This window comes from Arachis ipaensis, chromosome B10 (assembly GCF_059453495.1).
Source record: "Arachis ipaensis isolate K30076 ecotype BB chromosome B10, ASM5945349v1, whole genome shotgun sequence".
Classification (NCBI taxonomy): Eukaryota; Viridiplantae; Streptophyta; class Magnoliopsida; order Fabales; family Fabaceae; genus Arachis; species Arachis ipaensis.
The window spans coordinates 17,640,447-17,650,462 of NC_142435.1; the positions used below are offsets into that span (position 1 = coordinate 17,640,447).

The following is a 10,016-nucleotide window of genomic DNA, read 5'->3' on the forward strand; positions in this document are numbered from 1 at the left end:
CTTGTTCCGGCTTAGTTTTGGGCGCCCTATTGGTTTCCTAAACACTGGTGGCAGCACATCATTATTCTCAGTCCGAGCCCAGAGATTTGGTCCATTTACTGGGTATATTACATGTTGATAGCAGGCCACATAGGTCTCCTTCCTGTAGCACTTGTTCACATAGTTCTTAACATCCAAACACATTTTCCTAATGTAACTCATGGCATGCTCACAAGGGTAACCTGTTAGTTGAAACTTTCTACAGGAGCACTCATGTAAGTTTAAGTCCACAACAAATTTATCTCTATTCCCCTGGCTGCTAGACACCTCATACTTGTCCCTACCCACATATATGGCTAACCATTCCCCACCCTTATCAAACTCTCTTTCAATTTTTTTGTTTATTTTTGGCAAAATTTCTCCAGCATATGTAACTATACTTTGTCTGTTGTCAGCCCACCTATTCATTATATAAACCTTAATATCTTCTAACATAGACACAATGGGTTTTTTCTCTAGCCTCTACAATAACAGAGTTAAAACACTCACACATGTTGTTTACAAGTGTATCAACTCTAGGAAAATAATTAAACCTGGACTTGCTCCAATACTTGGCAGGGATCTCCATGAGATGATTATAAGCGCCTTGATCAATCAGCTGAATCTCCTTCATCCTTCGCTCCCACTCCTGGACATAGGTTGCCTTTGCAGCCTTCCACAACATCATATTTAGCTGAACACCTGGGAACCTTTTTCTGAAATTGCTATATAAGTGCCTGACACAAAATCTGTGGTCTATGCCAGGCAGCAACTCATCAAAGGTAGGGATCAATTTCTTAGAAGCAGAATTTAAAAAAAGCACCAGTCAATAACAGCACAACATGAATTAAAGACAGAATTAATTAGACAAGTAGTTGAGTACTGCTTAGATTGAGAGATACCTTTTGCTGGTCGCTCATGAATGTACACCATCTGATCTTATCAACTCCCAAATCGTCACACAGATTCAGCAAAAACCATCTCCACGAGTCTTTTGTCTCTGCTTCAACAACAGCATAGGCAATTGGCAAAATCTGATCATTGGGGTCCTATCCAATGGCTGTTAGAAGTTGACCCCCATATGGAGTCTTGATAAAGCATCCATCAAGGCCGATCATGGGTCTGCACACCATGAAACTCCGTTTGCAAGTATCTAAACAGATATAGATCCTCTCAAATCATGGTCTCATGTCCACACCAGGAATTGGTGTCTCCAATTGAAATTCAGGAGGTCTCTCCACTTGTATCTGAACAGTGGAACCCGGATTTGACCTCAGTAACTCCGCAGCATAGTCATGAATCCTTCTATATTGCTCTCCATAAGTACCATTAATCTCATCCAAGGCTTGCTGCTTCACTCTAGCAGCTTTGGTCATTGTGAGATCAACATTCCACTTGCTATGAGCCTTCTTTATCAAAGTTCTCAACTTGATTTTAGGGTTCTCACAGATCTTCTTCATAAAAGCCTTACTCAGCCACTGAGAACTCATGATACCAATCTTGGTTGCCTTACTGCATGTGTGCTTCTTGTAACAGCTGGTCAATTGCCATGTATCCTCTCTCTTCATCTTATTACAGTAAGCAAACCACTTGCAACCTTCTTTGCAAACAGCTTTGCACCTACGGCTATCACACTTTGAGAACCATATTCCTCTGCCACTGTGCACAGCATAGCTAGTTACACATTCCTTAAAAGCATTCCTATCTACGTACAATGTCCCAACCTCCCATTTATACTCCTTCATATTCTTCAAACTCTTATACAACGGGTACTTCCTCGACAAGGGATCCCCTTCATCATCACTTATAGGGACATCCCACAACTCCTCACTCTCATACCCATTATCTTCATCCCTTAGTCCAGCAGCCACCACTTTCTCCTTACCCTTATTAACACTGCCACTAAATTCTCCTTCTACTCTCCCACTTGGAACACTCTGTTTCAGCTTTTGGGAATCTTTCGTGGTTGTGACTTCAACATCATACAAACTCCCATCACCATTCCAATCATCATCGCTGTCATCGAATGCAACCTCTAGATCACTATCTCCATAACTGTTTTCACTCCACTGTTCATCACTGTCTCCCTCATCATCATTTCCTGGCTGGTAGTCATCATCCTCAGATTCATCATCACCTGAAAAATCTGACCTCTCTTCATCATCATCCTCCAACATATCATTCTGGGCTTCTTTCACAACCGTGGACTTCTTACCCACCTTGGGCTGAGCAAATAATTGGGCCTTGTGGAGCACAATTGGATCAGGCCCAACAGTGCCTGCAGTGGGTGCAGCAGCCTCACCAGCATCTATGTCTTCAACTTCCTCAATGGTGCAGCCTTTCCTAGTTGTAGCACCATCTTTGTGAACAACAAAAAGCTCCACCATGTTGTCCCTCATTCCAATTCTGGCCATGTCCATTGTATCCTGGTCTGTGTGAAGCATCCTCAGTCCTACATCGGTTTCATCTTTCAGAGACTTATACCACATTGCAGCAATGTTTTCTGCCGCATATCCCTGTTCGACCACTATCTCCATAGCCTCAAACCTACTCCACCTATCTTCATCACAGTAGTCCACTATGGAAGTCTCACCCCCCCCCCACATAGTGTAAAGGTTCACCATCAAACCCAAACTTCCCCCCATGGTGTATCTTCACACTAAAATAACTCATTTTTCGAACAATCTGTTAGACAAACACAGTAGACTTCATAAAATTCTCACATTGATCAAGAGCAACAGAAATGCATAAATGCAATCACTAGGGCAAAATAAAAACTTCCAAACCAAAACAGGAAACGAATATGAAACTATAAAACAAAACAATCACACATCAACGTGCATCATTACATATCAACATGCATTAAGATGATGAAAACCAAATGGATTGAGAAGATTTGATAACGGAATACCTGATACGATATTCTTCCAGAAAGCAAGGGTTTCAAACTAACTGCTGCTGTGGACTTTTAACGTTACCGAAGGACAATGTCACTTCTCTGGCTGCGAATCGCAACCCTTCAGTGACGATCGGTAGGGTTTGTTGCCTTTGGTTATCGTTTCGTGCTTCACAAGAAGAAGAAGAAGAGTTAGGGTAACATACGTTCTGTCCAAAGGCGGGAAGGATTACACGTCTATTAACCACTGTCCCCTCTCCCTTGCCACGTCGGAAACGACATTAGAAAATTGACATCCACTTAACGGCAGGACCTGATTGATACAAATCAAAACTTTTTTAGATTTAAATAGAACCGATTAAACGTTAGGGACTAAAACAGAATTCACCCCAAACGTAGGGAACCAAATTAGTACTTTACCCGTACTTGTAAAACCACTCTCCGCTCTCGGACACTTGTGAAAGGCATCGACCAATACAAACCTCTCTTTTAAGACGCGTGGTTTAACTTAAATATACGCGCGTGAGGCTATCGCCCTCCCGAGAACAGAAGCCCCTGACAAACACGTTAGACATTACACATACATACATACATACATACATGACACAGCACACAGCAAACAACACATACAACACAACGTTCCATTTTTTTCATTCCGTTTCCCAGCGAACTGTATCTCTAACCTCTCATCAACTTCTTCTTATTCTTCTCGTCTTCGGTTTCGCATGTTCTCGGAGCTCCGGCTCCATCAACGGAGCCCCGAATAACCATTAAACTATACCTGTTTCTATTTCTCTTTTCTATTTCTATCTCTGTCTATTGTTATTGAGTTTGCCTTCCGATCGCAAAATGTCAACAAGAAGGAGTAACATAGGCGCGTGGGCCGCCGATGCTGAGCGAGCAGAGGAGGAGGAGCAGGAGGCTGCGGCCGCCGCGGCCATTGCCGGAGGTAGTGGAGACGCCAGATCGTTTGACTTCCCGAGCCTGAAGGAGGCCGTGAGCACCAAGCCCAAGAAGAAGAAGATGTCGCTCATGGAGTTCAACAACTCCGCCGGCAGCGGTGGTGGTGGCGGGGGATTCGCGAGGGAGCAGAGGGGCTTAACGCCAGACGAGATGCTCCGCCTCCCGACAGGGCCTAAGGAACGCTCCGCCGAGGAAATGCAGTACGGCCGCGGGTTTTCTAACTACGGAGGCGGCCGCTCTGTCCCGCCGCCTGGCCGAGGTCTGGACCGTAACGACGGCGACGGTTCCTGGGGCGGAGGGAGGAGATCCTATGGCGATTTCGATGAAGAGCGCAGGGGCGGTCCTCGTTCTAGGGTTTCGGATTTCGATCAACCTTCGAGGGCCGACGAGGTGGACAATTGGGCTTCGTTGAAGAAACCGGTTCCGGCATTCGATTCCGGTCGGCAAAACCGGTACGGCTCTCTCGGCGGTGGAGGTGGCAGTAGTGGTGGCAATGGAGATGGTGGTGTTGGTGGTTCTAGGGCGGATGAAGTGGATAATTGGATGGCTGGTAAGAAGTCTCTTCCTGTTAGATCTTCCACGTTTGGTTCTGGGTTCCGCGATTCAGGTCCAGAGCCTGATCGCTGGACACGTGGCAAGCGTGACACACGTGACTTACGTGACAGCGATCGGGAGCGGCCGATATTGGTGCTGGACCCGCCGCAAGGCAACGGTTCCGTGAACGAAATGGAGGCAGTGGTGAAGACGAACAAGCCGAACCCTTTTGGCGCAGCGAGGCCAAGGGAGGAGGTTTTGGCGGAGAAGGGATTGGATTGGAAGAAGCTCGATTCGGAGATTGAATCAAAGAGGCCTATAAGTGCACACTCCAGCAGGCCCTCCAGCGCGCAATCGAGTTGCTCCGAGGGGCCTGCCGGGTTGCAGGTGAAGCCGAAGGTGAATCCCTTTGGGGATGCCAAGCCTAGGGAGGTTTTGCTGGAGGAGAAGGGAATGGATTGGAAGAAGATTGATCTTGAATTGGAGCATCGCCGTTTTGATAGGTCTGTCATGCTGTTTTGTTTGTTTGTGCATGTTTTTGATAGTGATATTGTTTTGTTACCATTTGAGCGTTATGAATTTATGATGCATTGTTGCGATAACACTTGAATTTCCTTTTGCTGGCTACAAGTCTTGGCATGGGCTGTATCCATAGTTGCTACAGCCCTTCTACATATGATTTGATTAGTGAATTCACAGTAGGCGATTTGATTGGTTGTCCCAGCTATTTGAATATAACACTGATCATATTGACTGAGTTGTGCTTGTATAACATGACTTCCACTTATGTAAATTCCTTTATGCAAATTGATGTTTAACAATTAACAGTAGACATGTCAACGCTGGTCCTGTCTTTCAGTTTGTTGGAATGACTACCTTTGTTCTCTTCTTCAAGATTGTCTTCCTTTTATAGTTCTGTTGATGGATGTTTTGGTGCCCTGTTTTTCATGTCGAAAGCTAGTTACTGTTTCTTGGTACAAAAATATGAGTTTTTGAGAGGGCAGTATAGCATATCTATATGGCAGTCCTGTCCTAGTAGGATAACATGTAGTTGATATCTTTCTTGTCATTTTCTTTTGAGTTGTTTATCTCAAGATTAAGGGTTGAAATCGTGGAATTAAATGCTGCTGACATTACATCATTTAGGTGCGGACCTTTGCCAGACCTGCTTAATGTAGAATGCTTGCTGCCTTTTTTATTATTCTTCTGGTTTAAGCTTTCTGGTTTTATTTCATTCATGTCATAAAGTTACTCATTATGTTTTAAGTGTTTAGTTTATATTTGAAGCAGGAAAATTTATATACAAAAGTTTCTATTGATATTTTTCCTATGATTTATGATTCAAAACTTGAAAAGTGACTCATGCTACAATTCACAAATTTGGTAACTATGAGTGAAGCAATTGAAGTTGATGATTCTATGCCATTGGAAACTAATTGGAACAATATACGAATGAGGGTTTCGTTATTTGCGTAGTGAGAGGTTTCATTTTGTATAGTGTACTTTGTTTAGGGAAAGTAATCTTGTTGCTATTTACATATTGGCAAAGGAAGTAGTTAATGTATCTCCTAATTAGTTTTGCAAGAGCCAGTTGTATATGTGAAAATGTATAGGTGGTTATGAAAATAAGGTAATAGTTTAATGTTATACAAATTGTAAGTTAAATTCGGTTTCAAGTTGTTGGGTTTTTAAACACTAGTGGTGTTAGATCTTTTTGCAGCCTTGTTATCTTAGGTAGCGTTTGTTTTGAGATACTGGGACGGAGACTGGGAGATTGGGATTTAGTATCAATGTTTGTTGGCTCAGAAACTGGTACTAAAATTTCAATCTCTATTTCTAAAATTTCAGTACCTCCAAAATGTGGGGATACAGGAGACTGAAATTTTTGGGAATGGAGACTGAAACTTTAATAACATTTTATAACTAAAATACCCCTATTTTAATTAATTAATTCCAACTTTACCCTTTATGCAAATTAAATTAGAGCTTCATTCTTATTTCAATCTCTGTCTCCCACTTTATACCAAACACAATACTGAGACTTATTTCAGTCTCTGTCTCTCAGTCTCAGACTCTTAGTCTCTGTCTCTCTTCCAAACGCTACCTTATTGACTAAATCAGTTGAAGTAAGTTGTTTTTTCACTTATTTTGGCGATGAACTGCCTACTTAGGTGTTAAGATAAATTCCTGTCATTTTTTCTTTTCCCCTCTATTTTTTTTTCTTCTGCCTTCACTCAGTTTCTAAATAGGTGTGATTCTTGCTAGCCTGTTCAGTAGTCTAGTACTCTAATTAATGTGAATTATGTAATATGTGACAAGATAGTTTACTTTTGGTTCACATTGTCAAGAATATGAATGGCTGTTGTTTTAGACTGAATTGACTTGGAAAAATAGAAAAAAAAAATGTATGTTTGGAATGTAGGATTGCTTATAATTTTAGTAAATTTATTAACTTTTTTAAAGACGTGATAAATGTTTCTTGTCCTTATTATAATTATACAGTTTATGTTCTAAGTTTTGTGATTTTTCTGATCTTTTTGCACATATTATTGTCTTCTTAATTTCTGATGGGACATTTCAGGCCAGAAACAACCGAGGAAAAATTGCTGAAAGAAGAAATTGATAACTTGAAGAAGGAACTTGGGAAAGAGTCTGAAGCAAATTCAAATAAGATTTCTAGTGATGAAGTAGACACAACCAATAAAGAATCAATGTTACTTCAGAAAGAAAGGGAGCTGGAAATTCTTACCCGTGATTTAGATAACAAAATTCGATTTGGGCAAAAAGCCATTGAAGGTCCAGGCTCGGCAATAGGAAGGACTACTGGTTTTCCTGATAGACCGCCTTCTCAATCTGGCACGTTTGAGGATTCTAGAAGTGTTGATTCTGCAGACAGACCTCGATCCCGTGGCACAGGAGATATGTGGCCACGTTCTAATGAGGGCAGAGGACCGTTACGTTCTAACGAGGACAGAAGACCATTACGTTCTAACGAGGACAGAGGACCATTTCAAGGTAGCAGGGACAGAGGATGGTTTCAGAATAGCAGAGACTTAGATAGGTGAGATTACTCTGTGCATTGTCTCATATTTTATGATTTTATCTCTCCATTCTTGCCCCTCCTAGTAAAAATTTGCTTGTTCCTTCTGCAATTTATGCCTGATGGTAGAAGCTAAATTTGATTTTCATCAAACTTTGATGTAAAAGGCTCTTCTTACACTATTCATACGATTAACACTATTCATACACCAAACGGTTGATGTTAATTAATAAAGAAAATGCATGTTGTTTGTTAAGAAAATGCTGGTATAAAAAATAATAATTATAATAAAGGGTGTAGATGTAGTGGGATTGTTAAAATAGTCAGATAAAAAATAAATTTTCTGCTAGGAACTACCCCTATATTTTCAGCATAGTGTGACATTTACTTTGGATCAAGCTTAAACCCAACACATTCCCTTCCTGCCTTTTGTTTTGTTCCATTTTTCTTTTTGGCTGGCAGGTTTGTTTTGAATGCATTTTGTCTAATTGATATTGGTATTGCAGAACTGAAATATCTTGTCGGCAATCTGCATATTACCGTTTCTTTACATAGGAAATTGATCCTTTAATGTTTCTTGTTGACATGTGTAACTCTACAACTTTCAACAAGATCCCATCCATTTAAAGTCTCTGTACACTATATTTATGAAGAAGAATTCTTGATTACTTTATTAAATTATACAGAGAGTTGACAATGGCTTCAATTCAATTTTGTTTATTCTAACCTTTTATTCTTACTAAATTATTTCACTTTTGGTCTGAGAAGTCATTTTAAATGCTGTTATTTGTTTAATTACAGGTCCAGGTCAAAAGAGAGGTGGTGAAGGGAGTTTTGTGTTGATGAGAGTTATCTTCAACTTTTGATAACACGAGAATCTAATACTATTTTGTTTTATCTTTTCTAATAGTTTTGTTCATTCACTCCAGGAATTGGAGCAAGAATCATTTGGTACTGGTACTAGAACTCCTGCCTTATCTATTGTTCCTTCTGGAAACATTGTAAATTTATTTATTCAGTAATTTTTAGGAGCCTGTAGTTTCATTAGGATCAAATTTCTTATTAAAGATTATTATGGAACTCGGTGATTAAATGTGATATTTTTCCGAGTCTTGTATCAAGACAATATCTGCCGGAGTGATTTTCTGACGCAACTAATCATTCAAAATGCAAGTGGTTTGGTTTCAATATTTCTCAATTCTCAAGATGCGATCTGTGAGTTGCTGTGATGCAATGATGTATTCAACTTGAATTTTTACTGTTGTTGAAAGACACAATTTGGGAAATACCAGTACTTATACTTCATTCCTATAACTGATAAATCATGTGAATTAGTTACCTTATATTCATTTACTTTTTGTAATCTTTATTTGTACACCTCTACCATATATTCATTTACCTTTTTCTCTTTTAACCTACTTTTTTTTCTCTCTCAAAACATTCTTGAAGTCCTCTTTTTATTATTGTCATTGTGCATAATTGTTTAAAAGATTCTCAACATTTTTTCCAGTGTAAACAAATTTAAGGTACATATAGCAAGGTTATAAAACGCAGTTCAACTAAAAATTTAGTGAACAACATAAATTTCGAGGTTAATAGTAGTCCCTGTGAAAAAAAGACATTATTTAAATTCGTCTTGTCCATCAAAGATTAAAATTTAATCATATTTGTTCTCGGTCACTCCATTGATAGTTTCCTTTAAAGATTGATGATATAAAATGTTAATCTACAACATATATAATACCTGACATGTCTAATTGAACATTGACCAAATATGTTTATGAAAATTTATCAATTTAGTTATTTTTTTCAATTACAAAAATTCTATTTTCAATATGACCTAGTGACTAAAATGATAGATTTCCATAAACATAGTCCAATTGGATATGTTAGGGGTCATGTATGTTATTAGTTAACATTTTATATTATCAATCGTTGACGAAAATTGTAATTAGAGTAATTGAAGGATAAATATGATTTACTCATTTGAAGTAACAATTTGATTTATAAAATATTTCAGAGACGAATTTACAGAAGGTCTCGTTTTTCAGGAACTAATTTGACTATTAACTCATAAATTTTGTGAGCTGCTGTTACGACACTTGTAGGAAAATTTATTCGAGTCACCGTTCAGAAATCTCTCTTCCCACCCAATAATTTTATTTTTATATAAACTAGCGGCTCAAAAGGCATGCTTTTTTATTTCGTTTAAGAGATTAATTTTTATATTTTTAAAAAATTATAAATTTTATATTAATAATTAAAAAAATAAAAATAATAAATTATTTAAAAATAAAAATTTCATAAATTATTTAACATCTAAAATATATAAAATAAATAAAATTTAAATTAAATTAGGTATGATAAAAAGGAATCATTATGTTGTTAGTAGGTAACAAAATTAAAATAAAGATTTACAAATAATATTTACAATGTAATTATTTATAAATATTATTAATTTTATTTATTTTTTTAATCTTATTTAATTTAAAACAAATATAAAAAAAATTATACCAAACACTTTTTATATATATACATAATTCTAGTAAATAAAAAATATTTTTT

At 38.2% G+C, this 10,016-nt stretch overlaps 1 protein-coding gene across 1 annotated transcript; it reads left to right on the forward strand.

The window, feature by feature from the left end:
* Positions 1-3,337: 3,337 nt before the first annotated feature.
* LOC107623452 (eukaryotic translation initiation factor 4B2) lies at positions 3,338-8,649 on the forward strand. Its single transcript, XM_016325714.3, has 3 exons — positions 3,338-4,914; positions 6,993-7,472; positions 8,253-8,649. The coding sequence occupies exons 1-3, from the start codon at positions 3,764-3,766 to the stop codon at positions 8,275-8,277; spliced, it is 1,656 nt and encodes a 551-aa protein (XP_016181200.1). The 5' UTR covers positions 3,338-3,763; the 3' UTR covers positions 8,278-8,649.
* Positions 8,650-10,016: the final 1,367 nt, after the last annotated feature.

What these genes read in the sequence shown, in the direction of transcription:
- LOC107623452 (XM_016325714.3), top strand. Translation starts at nt 3,764, where the DNA reads ATGTCAACAAGAAGGAGTAACATAGGCGCGTGGGCCGCCGATGCTGAG. An exon ending in GAGCATCGCCGTTTTGATAG is followed by an intron (nt 4,915 to 6,992) that starts GTCTGTCATGCT and finishes GGGACATTTCAG; the next exon opens with GCCAGAAACAACCGAGGAAA. An exon ending in AATAGCAGAGACTTAGATAG is followed by an intron (nt 7,473 to 8,252) that starts GTGAGATTACTC and finishes GTTTAATTACAG; the next exon opens with GTCCAGGTCAAAAGAGAGGT.